At 46.4% G+C, this 17,439-nt stretch overlaps 1 protein-coding gene across 1 annotated transcript; it reads left to right on the top strand.

Annotated features, from left to right (window-relative positions):
* The first annotated feature begins 214 nt into the window (after positions 1 to 214).
* LOC146861025 (uncharacterized) lies at positions 215 to 2,208 on the top strand. The gene is made up of 2 exons (XM_085645002.1): positions 215 to 834; positions 1,131 to 2,208. Exons 1-2 carry the CDS (start codon positions 402 to 404, stop codon positions 1,997 to 1,999), a joined length of 1,302 nt encoding a protein of 433 aa, XP_085501128.1. The 5' UTR covers positions 215 to 401; the 3' UTR covers positions 2,000 to 2,208.
* The last annotated feature ends 15,231 nt before the right edge of the window (positions 2,209 to 17,439 follow it).

The following is a 17,439-nucleotide window of genomic DNA, read 5'->3' as shown; positions in this document are numbered from 1 at the left end:
AGCATGCAACAGATCGTTACTCATATGCCAGCCTAAAGAACCACGGGCCATATGTAGGTAGAATGGAATTTGCGAATCGGAAATTGCGATTTTTCGCGAATCGCAAATTCCGAATCGCAAATAGCTATGTAGGTAGATTTTAGCGAATAATTAGCGATGCGCAAAAATTCGCAGAATTATTTTGCGATTACCCTAATAGCGATTCCTTAATTGCGAGAACGCTATTAAGGAATCGCAAATCTGGGAATCTGCAATTCAGGTGCAGAATGATGACATCACAACCAGGAAGTGTGACTGCCCATGCTGCACCTGATTGCCAGCAGCTGTGTGTGAGCCAGTAGCTGTTTGAGAGCCTGTGTGGAGAGGAGAACAGTGAAGCTCTGCATTTGAAAACCAGTCAAATGGATTCCCAGGGGACTGAAAAGCAGCAGGAGGAACCATCAAGGAAGAGGAAACAGAAATTCAGTGAGAGGGAGCTGGAGGTCCTCACACAGGAGGTGGTCAGCAACCATGATCTCCTATTTGGGAAAAGTTCCCTGAGAGTACCTGAGGCCAGAAAGCGCAAGATTTGGAGTGACATCCAAGAGAAAGTGAATGCCATTGGTGTCACACACCGCAGTGTGGAGGACCTACGTAAAAGATGGTATGACATGCGGCAGAGGTCAAAGGAGAGGGTGGCAACAAGACTGGCAGAGGCTAAAAAAACCGGTGGGGGCCCTTCCACTGCAACCGAACCGACACCCCTGGAGGAGCTGGTGGAGGGCACACTGCAGCCTGAGAGCGTGAGTGGAGTGGCTGACCTGGACAGCTCAGAACACCCAGACACCAGACAAGGTAAGGTGCATGGCAAGACCCCCTGCTACATCCCCAAACCACCCACATCCCCCAAAAGGCAACCTGACTGCAACTCCAGTAAATGTCACACAGCACACACAGTAATGCATTATGGGAAACGTAGTCACATGCACTGATAGCTGTGCCAGTGAGACACAGACAGGTGGAATAGGAAGGACTCCATCATGCAGAGATAGAAATAGACCGATAGTACCCATGAGATTCTATTGCTTGAAACTAATGCATGACAAATACCACACAGGACACAGTACTAATGTGTGTCATTTAATCCACAGCACCACCACCAACACAGGATAGTGAGGCTGAATGTGAGCCAACAGTTGAGATGGAGGACCAGGCATGCCAGAAGGATCAGGGCGCAGCCACAACTGCCGACACAGCACCATGCAGGCGTCGCATAATTGTCCCACCACTACCACTGTTGGAGACACAGGCACCAGACACAGCAGAGGAGCAACAGCCAGTGCACAGGCAGCGTGCAGGACTGCAACAAACACAGTCCCCTGAACAATCAAGAGTAGGGAGAGGGATGAGACGCAGGGAACGGCCGTCCACCAGCACTGCTCCTGTTGAAGAGGACACGGTGTTCTCGGGCCTGGAGGGCAGCATGCTGAAGCAGCAGCGCCTGCAAGTGAAGGGAATCAGGTCAATACAACGGCAGCTGACAGCACATAACCACAACATGACCGAGTTGCGCGCAGGAGTGATGGCCATGACTGGTGCATTGGAGGGACTGTGCAGGGAGATAGCGAGGGACAGGGCAGCGCGGCGCCGGGACAGACATCGCCTTCACACACGGCTGGACCTATACACAAGGGCTGTGAACCGCCACACAACCGCCACATCCTTGCTGGCCAGAAGATGTGTTGGCATGCAGCGCGAGATGGCCCACTGCTGCCAGGACGTGGGCAGTGTCTTGGTGCAGGTCACACATGCGGTGGACCAGATGCGCGCAACCGCCACAGGTGGCATAGGTGCACTTGCAGCCACGGACACTGATGAACAATCGAGCAGGAGCAGCATCACTCCCCCAATACCACAGGAAAGACGCAGGAGTGCACGACAGAGCACAGTGGAGGATGAGTCAAGGGAGGGCACAGCGCGCACACAGCGAGGCGCACCAGGCCGTGCACGTAGGAGGTGAAGGGACACAAGGGACTAATGGCCATGTGTGATGCAACACAGTCCATGTAGACTCAGTGTCTGTTGTTACTCTTTGCACTGTGACACAAACAAGTGCATGCAGGGACTTTAACGTCACAACGTGAGATCACTCAATGCCTGATGACACAGAAATAAACATCCCTGTCAGTCACCAATCAGTGTCATTGTGTCATCATTACTCACTTAGAAGTAGTTTTGGGTGATCTCATCACGTCTCATACGTCCGGCAGCTGCACCAGCACCTCCTGCGGGAGCGCGATGTGGTGCTGCTCCATCCTCATCTGATGATTCAGAGTCTGTCAGGTCCACTGGGGTTCCTTTCTTGGTAGCGATGTTGTGTAGCATTGCACAGGCAACCACTATTTTGCAACACGTCTCAGGGCTGTACTGTAGCGCTCCACCACTCTTATGGAGGCATCGAAAACGGCTCTTTAGGATTCCAAATGTCCTCTCAATGGCACAGCGTGTAGCTCTGTGTGCGCTGTTGTACCCCCTCTCACCTGCAGTTGATGGATTCAGGTACGGTGTGAGGATGTAGTCTCGTACAGCATACGCACTGTCACCTGCGGGGCATAAGCAGATTAATGTTCAATAGTGTCCTGCCACTGCATCACTCTACTGCCTCTGTGTGTGTTTAACAGGCATTTACCTAGCAGATAGCCCTCTCCAAAATCACCATTTGTGAGTCTGCGATGTAATGCACAGTGGCGAAACATGAATGAGTCGTGTGTGCTTCCAGGGTATTTGGCCACAATATCAGTGATTAAGTGTTGGGCATTGCACACTACCTGGATGTTCAGGGAATGATATGACTTTCTGTTGCGAAATACATACTCATTATGTGAGGGGGGTGAAATAGCGATATGTGTCCCATCTATGCAGCCAATGACATGGGGGAATTGTGCAATTTGGTAGAAATCTTGCTTGGTCTGATCCAGTGCCTGTGCTGTGCTAGGAAATTGTATGTGGTGATGCAGCCTCTGTACCATTGCATCCAGGAAAGCGTGGAAGAAGCGCGAAAGTGCACTTTGGGAGACACCTCCTGCTGTGGCAATGACCCCCTGGAAACTACCTGATGCCAGGAGGTGCAGTGAGCACAGCACCTGTACATGGGTGGGAATGGAGTGTGCCCTGCGTGTGGGGTGGTCAAGTATGGGTGTCAGTTCAGCAATTAAATCCAGGATGCTGTCTGGGTGCAGCCTGTAGTTGACATGGATCTCCTCATCGGTCACTTGGAAGAGGGTGATGCGTGCTCTGTAGATCCTTTCCTGGCGTCTCCGTCTCTGTGTGGCATCCCTGATTCGCAGCCTCCTGGCTATCACGTACAGCCCAGCCATGGTGGAAAGGCCCTGTGGCATTGTGGGCCTGTTTAAATAGGTTGCAGTAGGTTACCACCTGCTCAGTGTTGATGGTAATTGGGAAGTGCAAAATTGCGAATTTTGCATAATCGCTATTTGCGAGTTTTCTGAACATGTCATTTTGCGCTATCGCTATTTGCGAGTTCGGTAACAGCGATTTTCGCTAATACTGGTGCGCAGACTGCGATTACGCTGATTTATTCGCAGACTCCACTTTCCGCAAAATAGCTAATCGCTAAATTAGCGATTCGCACAGCTCTTCTGCGTATACCTTTCCTACATGGCTCAAGTATGTTTTGCGATCGCAAACACCCAGATTCCTGCGAATCGCACTGTTTGCGATCGCAAAACTGTTTCCTACATATGGCCCGATATCTTTAGGAGTTTACTAAATGCAGTATAGCAGGAGGGAAACCTGGTTTCCGGAGGAAGAGCATTCCAGACGCAGGGAGCCAGTACTGCAAACCTGGAGCCACCCTGTTCTTCTTCTTTTTTTTTAAAGGTACAGATGGTAAGAAGATTAGCATGCTAAGACCTCAGGTTACACATGGGGATATGTTTATGTATACAGGCAGAAGCAAACGTGGGAAACCAAATTACGAAGTGATCTTAGTGGCTACGGAATCCAACTTTGCCCACCTCAGACCTTTTGATGCTGAAACCAACAGCCTAATCAGGAGCTCGATGACCATATATCAAACTTCGAGGGGCCTTCATCAGCCTCAACCTTGGCCGTCTGACTTCAAATTCAGAGACTAAGTCCTAAAGAAAAAACTTTGTATGGAATGACCTGCTTGGTGCATCCAACCTGTGCTCCATCTAGGTCAGCCTGAAATTGTGCTTAGGTCCTGGTCAACCATGAATTGTTATTTTTCAACAGTGCTTTAATTTTTCTAGGTGCTTTGTGACTTAATAATGTAAACATCTTTTAAAAGGAATAAGGGTACCTTACTTGCAAAATAGCACAACATAGATACATAGAAGTACATTGAGATCTGTGTAAGATGTCCAAATGGACAAAACATTTTTTTATTTTGTTACAAATTAACAGCACATTAATAGAGCAGGAAACCAAACACAAACAGGCACATGCATCATCATAGGGTTTTGCGATTCCTTAATAGCGATTATTAAGGAATCACAATTAAGGAATAGCAAAACCCTATGCATGTAGGAATCGCTAAAGAAATAGCGATTCCCACAAATTCCTTAATTGCGACTAGCAAATTGCGAGTCGCAATTAAGGAATGTCTTCCCATTCATTCCTATGGGCCACCAGGCCCATAGGAATGAATTAGAGATTGCGGGAGCAATTTGCGAGTACCAGTAGGCACTCGCAAATTGCTCCCGCAATGTCGATGGTGCAAGGGTGTCAAAATGACACCCTATTGCACCCATGTATGTTCACTCTGCACAAATGTTGCATACACACATGCTCTAAGGGCATGTGTGTGGGCAACATGAAACTTAGAAAAATGCAAATAAGTGCATTTTTCTAAGTTTTCGCAAATTACCATGAGGTCCAGCCTCATGGTAATTTGCTCACGCTAATAGCGAAATCGCTATTTTTTAAACTGTAATGCATTGCATTTAAGGAATCTCAATTAGGGATTCCTTAAATGCAATCGCTATTTAAGAAATCACAATAATTTGCGATTTCTTAAATTGCGAGTGGCAAGTTGTTTCATGCATCGCAAAAGCTATTTTTGCGATCGCAAACGGCCGATTTTTGCGATTCGCGCCGTTTGCGATCGCAAATAGCTTTGATGCATGTGCCTGAAAGGAAGTTAAAAAACTTCCAAACTCTGCATTACTTTATGTGACTACAATGAAAACATAATAGGTAGGTCACAAATAATCTTTAAGTACCCATGCACATGTAAACAAATACAAATCATGGTACTGAGGTTGAAGTTTCGATCCCCCAACATGGTTTAGGCATCATCATCAGTACATAACCAATTATGCCTGAGAGAACTTTGCCTGCTAGCAAAGGATAAAAGATGGGGGGAAAAAGAGGGGGGAAGAGAAAATATGATTTAAAGATCCTATCCACTGCATAAAGGATCAATCCACTCATGCCATGCATGTGTGACAGGTGACAACATGCGTCTCTAACAGGCTATATTGTGCCAATAAACAGTGGCTATGGTCTGCAGTAGCCGTGGTTGTTGTCAACGCAGAAGCTTGCTAGCGGGGAGATAGTAGAGTTGATAAACAATACAGCAGGATTCCAATTGAATCGAGGGTCACAGAGGAACACATGGAGTAACATCAATAGATTGACTAACCGCCAATTGGTTTGAAAACGTAAAAACCAAAGTGAGTGTAAAGTCAAAGGGTCAGAGGTCTGTGTGGCCGTGAATGAAAGCTTGTGCTGTACCTGGGATAAAGCCCTGAGAAAACATGTGACCCTCTGCTGACCCTGCCTGCCACTAACGCAACATTGCTATATCAGAAGGGGTTTGAGGCACATGGTGCCTATTGTTCTGGTTATATTTACGAAGCAAAATAGAAATAGACATGTAAAATGAAATGTGAATTGCTAAAACTTCTACAGTTTATTTCATACAATAAATATGTGTAAATTGCTTTCAAATAAGTGAAAACAGCAGATAGGCAGACAAAGTGTAAAGTGCGAAAAACATCCAGACACAATAGCATATTACTCCTCCCTCATGGCTTATATATCGTTGCCATTCAATGACTTACATAGCATGTGTTGTACCCATTGCAAGAAAAGACAATTGTCTTGGAAGCCTGCTGCAGAACCTGTAGGCTCAGATGTCTTGATGATCAGGAATGCTGTAGATAATGATTTGGCTGGAAGATGTTGAATGTGAACAGGATAAGCCTTAGGGAAGAATGAAGTGATGATGCTTGACATCAAATCTGTGGTTAAGTGCTGGCCAAACAGACAACACCTTGAATTAAAGGTCCAACTTTTTTTTTTTATAAATTAATGATGTAAAAAATGCTGAAGGATAGTAGCTTTTGCATGGCTGCAAATTTGGATTGCAAGAAGGATTGAAGGCAACCCTATCAAAACTTCTCACCATGGGCATTCTGGCACAATGTCCTTGCAGAGGGTATTGAGAAAAACCTTCTGGACATCAGGACATTTAGGCAAAACCCCAAGAGGATATTGAGAAAAAAATTGATGGACAGGGCTAGACCTTTGTGTGGAGGGCTTTTTGGTTGCTCCCACAACTTATTGTCATTGGATTTATGAAGAAGGCATTTTTAGGGGAAGGAATAATGTCATTTACGAACAACGTTGGGCAGTTTAGCTATGACTGTAAATTTTACTTTGAGAATGCACAGTTAGACCATGGCATATTGGACAATACCAATTTAAATGTCTCAGAAACATGGAACCTTTTTATAGCTCAGTCAGATCTAACACTAGGTATGTCCTACTAAAAGAATTCTTACATGCAGCAGCATGCCATACCTGCTGTTCCCCATATCAAAAACGTCACCAGAGTCCTATGAACCCAAATATAGCCAAGTGTAGTTCCAAAATGGCATGAATGTCTGCAATGCATGGTGTAATAACTCCCTCATATTTCAGTCCATGAAAATACGATCACAAGTAAAGAATGACCTTACCAGAGTAAATGATCTCTCCTCCTTAGACGCCACTCCTCAGGATCTGAGTTACTAGTCTGGAACATCCGTTCCCTAGATTTTCCCCAGTCCCCTTTTGCTTTCTGTGAAATCCACATCAATGTACACTGTTATGAGTCTACATCCTCCACTGAGTTTCTTCTACTTAAATGTAACCTTCTGTTGCTGCCCTTTGATATGCACTCTAATTGTTTCCACACGTGTCCGCCGCTATACTGCATCAGCTGTTACTCATTAGCTTTTGTGCATATACACATTACTTGGCAAGCTTTGCTTTTTACTGATCCACTTTTCAGAGTGTTACTATTCAGAGAGGTCATGGTAACATGTTTAGACATACAGGGGCCTGTTTACAAAAGCATATGGTGCTCTTTTACATGATCTTGCATGTCTTCATGAATTCAACGCAGAGTATCTAATATGAGAATAAAAAATATAACTATTCATAGAATATCCATATACAATTAACGAAAGCAAAAAGGACAGTGCCCTTTTTGCACTTTACTAAACAGGAGCTTGATGTGTTGGGGCTGATTCAGAGAAGGCAAGTAAGATTATGTAAAAGTTTACTCCTGCAGTGCTGCTCCTCAGAAAAATTGCTATTGTGAATCTACTCGGCAGTTTGTGGATTTGATGTATACAGAAAGAAAAGCTGGGCAAGGTGAGGTAGAGAAAGACAGAGGGTAGGGTAAGGAGCACCATGCTGGGGAATAACATGCACAAATTAGTTTTTCAATTGGATTCCATTCTACTACATTTCAGCAACATCAGTGCTCAGCTATATGGTAAAATTCTTCTTGATGATGTTGGAGACTTTGTTGGAGGCTGCATTGTAGGACTACAATGAACAATCAGCCAAACTTGCATCTAAACTACAGGATCGTATATACCCCCGGAAAATCATCGAGAAAACGAAAAAAAGAGCCCGCAACCAAAACCGCAAAGCTCTATTAGAAGACACAATACGGGAGGCAACTGGCCCACCCATGACCTGTGTCACTACCTACAATGCAGCCTCCAACAAAGTCTCCAACATCATCAGGAAGAACAGGCGCATTATAAACTCAGGAACTAGGAATTGGGATCTACCCCTGTTTGCCTTAAGGACAGATTGGTGTCCACCCGCCCCAAGACCCCTCAAAAATCCACCACCAACACAATCCTGACTACATGGGGCCTCCTTAAAATCATGGGACATTACCCCTGTAATTACTGCAGTGTGTGCCACCTCACATGTCCTTCGAAAACTCTCGAGTTGGAACCAGGTAAAACCTGGAAACAGTCACAGCACACTAATTGCAACTCTTCCAATGTTGTATACTTAATCCAGTGCCCGTGTGGCCTTCGTTACATAGGCATGACAATGCGCAACGTCAGGACACGAATAGTGGAACACAGAAGCACAATACGATGCAAAAAGAACATCAGTCTCCTTACGGACCACTACCTACAACATGGCCATCCCCAAACGACATGTCATGGACATTCATTGAACCATTTGATTACACCAATAAGAATAACGACAAATTCTTGCTCACCAAAGAACAGCGATGGATTTACCGTCTTTCCACCCAACATAACGGACTAAATGACTCCATCCCTTGGCACAGCATAAATACATACGTTGACATTCTGAATTACCCTCTCTGTTCCTCACCACCCTGGGGTCACTACCACCACCAGTACCGTTCTCTAGAGACACGTCAGTCACACTGCTGGAGATGACGCACTCTGTTTAAACGGTAGCACCCCACTGCATGGGAGTCCAATAACTATATGTGCTATCCCGGGCGCGTGACCACAGCACGCTGTGGAGCTAGAGCCCCTCACTATCTGGCTTAAACACAACCTGTTGCCAGTCTTCTAATAGGGACCCTTTTGATTCATGGCTGCCCGGCAGAACCTTGCCCGGCGTCACGCCCACAGACACACCCCCACTGTTGCCTTTAGCCTTCTGTTACTTTATATCCCAGCGCGGACCGCTTTTGGGCGCCACACACACTGAATCAGAGGCTATTTCTGGAGATTGTATACACAACACCCTCTTTTCTCCACGTGGAGCGCGAGGCCTTTCTCTCCCCAAATTTGCCCGTAATAATAACTTTAATCCTAATAAGCATACTCTGCTTTTCGCATTAATCCACCACATCTTCGTTATTATTAGGGAACATTTACTCCAGGAATCCTGTTCTCCATGATGACCGACCGCATGCATTTCACCCGGCGCACGCAGTCTGTTGTCTCTGTCTCTTTCTCCCACAGACGCTACTCATGCGTAACTGATCATGAGACACAGCTGAACAGCCACATGTGTACTTAAACAGCCAGATCTCCCGAGTCCAGTATTCATGGAGATCCAAAGCAGCAACAGAGGTGTTTCCACAGGTCCTGGGCATTCAAGTAGTAAGTAGACCTCGAGGCACAGCTCTCCCGCTATGAACAGGGTAAGACCTTTTGCCCTTTCAGGTTTTACAAAAGGCGACCGCGCCCTCCTCTCCTTCTTTTTCTTCACACTGCCAGTACCTCTGCCGGAATCTCATGGGGCATTTATAGCAAATCGCTAGTGTGAGAATAACCTTCTGTTTATACTATTCTCACTCATTGTGCGCTTTATCACACACAATAGCGCATACCTCGATAATTATCACTCAATATTGCCACAACGCTAACACCGCTCCGTTATTTTACCGTTTTTACCACGACGACTATGGTAATCTATGATGTGATTCAGCCACTGTGCCTATAATCTATCTGTGTGTTTGTTTGTCTTTTTATGTTTGTGTGTACAGGAATGCTTTGAGAAGGAACTGCCTTATTACACATAGGGCACCTTAGCGTGTGCCACACATATTACGATCCATACACAATACACAGTATAGATCGCACTTTTTCACGTTTCTAGGTCCTGAGGAAAGCAGGTTTATATTAAAAGCCTGGCTGAAACATGTAGACTACCCACTGGATGCAGGAGTCTCCTAATTACCACTACACCTACATCCGCTGCCTTGTTTTTACTGCTGCCAGAGGCCCAAAGATTAAAGTTAATCCCTTCTGGGTAATTGGGACCACTGGACAGCTTTTAAATCTCACTTTCACGTCGCCTACACTGCACACTCAGTAAGTATACCAGCTCCGCTGTAACACAGGCATTGTAGCACACCAGGGACACACTCGGTGTCACCAGGTGGGCCCAATGATGAAGCATGCCAACAATTAGGTTGGTGGGTGAGGGCGTCATAAAAAAGAAAGAAGAACTTTCTTTCCCCTTTTTTGGTAACAACACACTAATTAGAGTTCCTTATCACGTCCTGACAGACTAGTTCTCATTGATTTAATATATAACCTAGGGGATATGGACTAGCTCTTTAATATCCTCACTCTCCCATTGATACCCTTACAGCAATATACTACCAGCTGCCGAGGAATCTGCAATAATTTCAGTCATTCTTTTAAAGCCTGGAAGCAGTTGAGGATCATTCAGCGTGCTAATATTTGTTGGTTCTGTTTTTGATTGTTTGTATCTCTCTTGATGTATAAACTGTAAAGTACTCTGATACCCTTGGTGATCATGTTCACACTATAGAAAACTTTCAAAATAAATAAAATAATAGACTACCAATTAAAGCCCTTATACGGGAGGTGCCAACAAGTTGGAAATCAACCTAGTACATGTTGTAACATCTTTTCGAGCACTACAGACCAATCACCGACTATACCCTTCAAAGAGAAGGGGAAGCAACTGGGAAAAGCATGGCAATAGAGGTGGAAAAATGGAACAAATCAAGTGCCTGACATAAGTGCTACTTCCAATTGAGGTTTTCACATGGAAAGTCAGCAAGGAGGACAGTACGACGAGCCAAGCAATCCCACTGTTGCATCTGCTACAAAACCATTTGAAAGAGGTGGTACAAAGGTTTGCTGGTGTGAATGAAGAAGCATTTGAGTTGGTTCATTGTTTATTCCTTCCTTTGGCTGTTAATCTAAGGCTGCCATGAGAGATTGTGTCCTCCAAAGAGTACATATGTGCCACATTACTTGATCCACAATACAAAAGAAAACTGGCCTCTTTCATTCCTTTTTCAGAAGCGATATTTCACTTCACAAGACTTGGATTGCTGATCAAGCGAAATACCTGAAAAGAAGAATGGTTGGAAGTTAGAGGGCTGGGCTGAAGTTCTGTCATGAAGCCTTCAACCTCTAGAGAGGGCAACGCTGTTGTCTCACTGCCAGCACAATCATCACCAGCAACACCAACAACAGACGAATAGGACCCAACCTCTGAAAAGACTTGGTTTCAAGTGGCAGGCTTAAGTCAACTGTAGAGGTGAAGGCAACCGAGGTTGAGCAAGTGCCAGTAGCAATGACCATTCAGAGGATGGTTCACGACTATCTGGATAACCCAAAAGAGGTCTACCTTGATCAAAACTCATTGGTCTGTTGGTATGGAAAGGTGCGAAATGGCCGGAGCACAGCAGTCTGGCAATAAAGGCTCTGGCTTGTCCAGTAGCCAGTGTGTCTTCTGAGCATGTGTTCGGTGCAGTTGGCACAGTTGTCACAGTCAGAAGGACTAGTCTCTCACCTCAAAACATGGAGAGAAAGACCATAATAAAAGTGAAATAACACTACATACCACAAACTTACACTGGTCCTGAAACAGCACAGGATGAGGATGATTGGTCAGACTCAAGTGTGTTAGTTGAACACCTTCTGGGAGAACCCCCTGAGTTTGAGGACAAACTCTACTTCCCTGACTAGAGCCACTTCAGAACTTTTAGACATTAACATCAAACTGCTTTGCAAAAAAAGAGATATAGAAGAACATCTATATATTTGGTGCCTGACTTATGCATAATCATTTATTCACATGTATTGAGTGGAGTTTGTCCAGTGTGCACAGAAGACGCCTTCCCATTCCCCAGTACCTTGGAGGTGTCCTGAAAAAGAAAGATGATGCAAAACACAGGGGAGGTGAGGCATCGTGGAGACTGATGTGGCGTTGGTTCCTTGCTGTTGCAGGGAAGGTGATGTGTTGGTTCCTTACTGCCCGGCAGGGTACGGGTTGAATCAGTTCCTTACTGCTACAGGGGAGGTGATACAGTGGTAGCAGGTGTGGTACCTCAGTTCCTTACTGTTGATGGGCATCGATGAGGTGACGAAAGTCAAGCTGTGAGGCTTCTGTTTTGCAGCATCGATGTTGAACCCGGCCATGGGTGTTGGAGCGGTGCGCCACTGACTTCGGTGCTCGATACTCCTGTAGTAGCGGATCTTCTGAGGCACTGCATCATCATTAGAGCCTGAGTGCAAGTCGCAGTCAGCGCACTGAATGGCACCATGGCTCCGGTGCAGGCAGCGGCGCAGCATCAGCTTTGCAGACAGGAGCCAGTTCTGAAGTTGATTGGTGGCAATGCCTTGGGTCTGGCTTAGTAACACCCCACACTCACTCTTCCCAGGAACTAGAATTGGCACCACTTGGCAAGTAGGGCTCCTCAGCAGAGTGGTCCAGGGATTGGACGTGAAGTCTTTGATGGCCCTGAGACTTCTTAACAGGAGGCAAGCTCAACTCAAGCTCTTGGAGAAACTTGGAAGCAGGATGTAGAAAGCAAAGTCCAGTAATTTCACTCCCAGAAAGAAGCAGCAAACAGCAGGCCAACACAGCAAATCAAACAGCAAAGTTGCAGTCCCTCCTGACACCTATCCAGCTCTTCTTCCTGGCAGAATGTCCTCAACCCAGAAGTGTTCTGAGTTTATGGTGCCACAGGTCCAGTACTTATTCCCATTTCAGCCTTTGAAGTAGGCAACCTTCAAAGAAAATACTTTGTAGTGCACAAGACCCTGTCCTGGCTCCAGACACACTGCAGGGGGTTGATACCTCTTTGTGTGAGGATAGGCACAGCCCAATTCAGGTGTCAGTGTCAACTCCTCCCAGCACTCTAGCTCAGGATGCCCCTCAGCCTGGTCAATAGCCAGGTCTGGTGGCTTAGTGGGCTAATGTGTCCACTGCAGAGGCCTGTGTTCGACCTCATGGTCACAGGTGCAAATCAGCTTTTCATCCTTCTGAGGTCAATAAAATAACTACCATTGAGTTGGGTAGGAATAAACATCTGTGATTCAATGCCAAGAGGCATATGGTTGAACGTGTGCTTACAAATACAAATTATGTTATACTTATGGGCCAACAGAATTTGCAGGCTACACCTCAGCTCCCTTCATGTGACTGTCTAGAGTGAATGCACAAGCAGCTCAATTGTCATCCTGACCCAGACATGTATTCAGAGACAGGCAGGGGCACAGAATAGATAACATAAGAAAAATGCAAACTTTCTAAAAGTGGCATTTTTTCAGACCTGCATTTTAAAAACCAACTTCACTAAAAGATGTATTTGTAAATTGTGAGTCCAGAGACACCAAATTTCTATCAGCTCCCAATTGGCAGATACACTTGTAGGATGTTACAAGGCAGCTCCAATCCTAACCTATTGGAGAGATAGGCCTTGCTGTATCAAAAAACAAAATTAGCAGTATTTCACTACCTGGACATGGAAAACACAACAGTACATGTCCTACCTTTTACATACACTGCACCCTGCCCAAGGGCCTACCATGGGCCTACCTTAGGAGTACTTTACATGCAATAAAAGCAAAGGTTTGGGCCTGGCAAGTGGGTGCCCTTGACAGGTCAAAATGGCAGTTTAAAATTGCACACACAGACACTGCTGTGGCAGGTCTGAGGCATGTTTGTCAGCCCACTCATGTGGGTTGAATAATCAGTGCTGCACACCCACATGTATGACATTGTCCTGCATTCTGTCCATCAACTGTTGTTTTTGCATTTGTCACCCCGAGTGGGAAGGGTATGCCCAGACATTGGTCCCGTGCTCTCCATGTGTAGGAGAGTAGGGTCTGCTTTCTATGTTCACCCCCACTTTTTGCGTTTGCTTTACTGGTTTTCGACTTAGATGTGGCTGTGGGCCTGCTAATCAGACCCACAGCCCTGCTGTTCTCTCTCTAAATTAATACTATGTACTTTAGGTGCATAACCCATTTGGATAGGATCACCTTATTGGCCCCTGTACAGTGTACCCTAGGTACCCAGGGCATAGGTGTACCCTAGGCCTACCAGGGGCTGCAGCATGTATTATGCCACCCCTGGCCTGGCCTTCCATTTTGACACAACTGGCTGATCACTCAGCTGGGGCAAGGTCGTGTAATCACCCCTTGCTTAGGTGTAGTATTCCTATACCTAACTTACATATAGACACATGTGTACCTATCAGTCACTCCTATGGCAGGCCTTGACAATCCTGGAGGCAGAGTGCTTGGTAACATGTGAGATGGTGCTCTAGCTTGAGCTGAGCCTGTCTGCAGCTTTCGGATCCTTGTCCTTATAGCTGTTCTATGATATAGCCTACCATATACTCTTAAAGTGCCTTATAATCTTAGACGGTTATGGTAACTATGGTTTGGCTTTATCGAAACATGTCGTGTAAGGTGTCTAACACTGTGGAATAATACCCCCATGCCATTTCTGGACATGAGAAAATTATTCCCCCCTTCTAGAGGGAAAGACATGTTAAAATCATACTTCAACTGTTAGCCTCTGACCAAAGCCTCAGCATCACAAAATGGATGCTGCTGCCACGACACAAGTCTGACCTCCTGCAGCTGGGAGTGATCCCAGCCAGGGAGGCCTGGACAATAGGTTTCCTGCTTGGGGAGGTGCTAGCACCTCCCCAGACAGCCTTTAGTGTATTGGGGCAGGGTGGGCTGAAAGGAATGAGACATGCCTGGGGCACACAAGGTGTTCCTTGCATAGTCCAGTTCAAACCGGCGCTGGGGCACTCCAGCCCCAGCTCTGGCGCGAAACTGGACAAAGGGAAGTGGGTGTAACCACCCCCTCCCAGGTCCCACCCATAAGGCGTGACCTAGCAGGTATCCCAGCCCCAAAGATTAGTATAAGAGTGGGAGTTGGGCCTCAAGACTTTAGATTATCCTGAACCTGCAAAACTGAACAGAAACTCTGGACCTTCGACATTCGACGAAAGAAGAAGACTGAAGAATCTCCCTTGTAGCCAAGGAGTGGCTACCCTGTGCAAACAGGCACCATCAAGAGACTACCCTTTGCTTTGCCCACGTTCTACGAGGAACCGACTGCAGAGCCCGACCAGAACCTTGACTTCCAGACTTCTCCGACCCTGATCCACATCCACAGCAAAGCTGAGATCCGTGGAGGCGACGAGCGACGTGGGACCGGCTACCTGGAAAAAGTGGCTAGTAACTTAAAGCGCAGCTTCTGAGGTACCCTCGAAGTTGTGCACCGGGGATTGAGAAGCCCCAACCCCAAGCACCATCTGCACCAAAGATCAGCCCCCCACACTCCACGAGTCCTGCGTGGGGCCCTTCTGCATTTTCCTGCTTGCCACGTCGGTTCGGTTGCTTGCCCGCTGGCTAGTGGCCTTTGTGACGACGCACCCTGAAATCTTCTGCGCTGGTTTGGCTCCTCCAGACTGGCTCCCGCTTCTCTGCAAAGAAGAAGCACCCCAGACCTTCCTGGTCTGCACCAGAAGCAAGTCCTCCGTTCTTCGTGGGTTCCGCTTGCCAAGGCTTGGTGAGTCCTAGTCCAACTTCGACACCGCCGACAGCAAGAGCCTTCGTGGGACAGCTCGCCTCCTGGTCCTGGTCGTCCTCGACGCTTCCTGGTCCTCCTGGCTGCAGCGACAAGCTTCACCTTCACCTGCAATCTTCACGACATCGCCTGGTTCCTTCCTGGTTCCACGTGGTCACTGGCTAGTGACCTTGACTCTGTCCCTTCTGCTTGCAGGTTTCTTCTCTTCTTGATCCCAGCCTTGGGATCCACCGGACACTCTTCACTGACTGCCTGTCAGCATCTTTCTTCAGGCATCCATAGGAGTCGACGACGAAAACGACGCATCTTCACCCCTATGCACCCGCAGCCTGTGGGCTAGGTAACTTGGGTACTCCGGTGCTCATCAGGATAGGGACTATCCTAGTGTCTAGTTTTCAAGTCTCAACTTCCTAGCTACTCCGGAAGTGTCCTAAATCTACCGTTTTCTAAACTGTACTATTGCTATTGACTTTTACGCATTACGCGTGAGTGTTTCCACTCTGCACACGAATCCCGTGGGCCTCCCACTTCCTAACTAACGCTAGTGTAGTGTAGCCCCAGCGATTCCCTAGGCCTAGGCCTATTCTATTTCTGTGACAGTGGTCCTTATACCACTTACTTAGTATATGGTTTGCGTGGCCCCTAGGGCCTAACTGTATTACTTACCTGTGTGACTTAATGTATGCTTAAATAAGACTGTGTTGTACTTACCTCTAATCTCATAAAGAGTGCTGAGGGTTTGACTAGAATAAATACACTTTATTTTATATATATATCTGTTGTGGTGTCCTTTCATTTGGTATTCAAGGGATTATATATGGTATCACAGCTGGCTTCACATGCCATTCAGAGTTTAGCCTAAGACTTCTCTTGTCCATGCTATCACTAGGATAGCTGGTCTATAAGGTTGACTTTACAACCAATCACCATAAGGGTATTTGGACTGATATAAGGTGTACACTAGAACTAGTGACATCATACATCAGGCCAACTTCTCACATTGGTGAGCAGCGGTTGGGATCTGAGCTTGCTGTTGTAATACCATTGTAATCTTGAGATACTAAATTGAAAGATCACACAGATATTGTCTAGGTACATATAACATAGATTATAATACTTAAGTCCTACTGGACTTTGTAGTTGTAGGTTGAAGGGAGTAACACACCCTGACTACAACTACTAGAGAGGTTTAGTAGATACAACTAGTGTAGGTAGGTGCACACACCACACCCTCACTAGATCATGTCTCTGAGAGGAGATCAAGTAGATGCTCCCTCAGGAGGATCAGGTCTGCAAAAGACCCCCTCTAGATATGATACCTTAACATTCCAGGAGATGAGACACTTGTGTACCTCCAGAGGAATAAAACAGGGTGCAACCCCTAGCCTCCTTCAGTTAAGACAACTCCTAGAGGAGTATGACATTATTAGGGCATCTCAGGCAGGTACCCTAGGTACAGAGGAGGGTCTACCCACCACAGAGGAGTCAGAGGAGACTTCAGATGAAGAGGTAGACAGCCAGGGCCAAGTAGGAAGACTTAGCCAGGCTAACCTAAGCTTACATGGGAGTTTGAATGGGGTCCCCCCTTACAGACCCCCAAGTAGGCTTACACAGAGAAGCAGGAGGGACAGATCCCCTTCAAGGGAATCCATCCACTCCCATGTCTCTAACATCTCTAATGCTTCCTCTCACAGGGGAATGACTTCCCCTGAGAGAAAGGAGCATGAAGCCAGAATGAGGGAAGCTAATCTGAGGATTCAGAGGGAAGAACTTGCCCTTGCCAAAGAGAAGCTTGCTCTGGCTAGAGAA

Source organism: Triturus cristatus, chromosome 3_1, assembly GCF_964204655.1.
Source record: "Triturus cristatus chromosome 3_1, aTriCri1.1, whole genome shotgun sequence".
NCBI lineage: Eukaryota > Metazoa > Chordata > Amphibia > Caudata > Salamandridae > Triturus > Triturus cristatus.
This window is presented reverse-complemented; position numbering and strand designations above follow the sequence as displayed.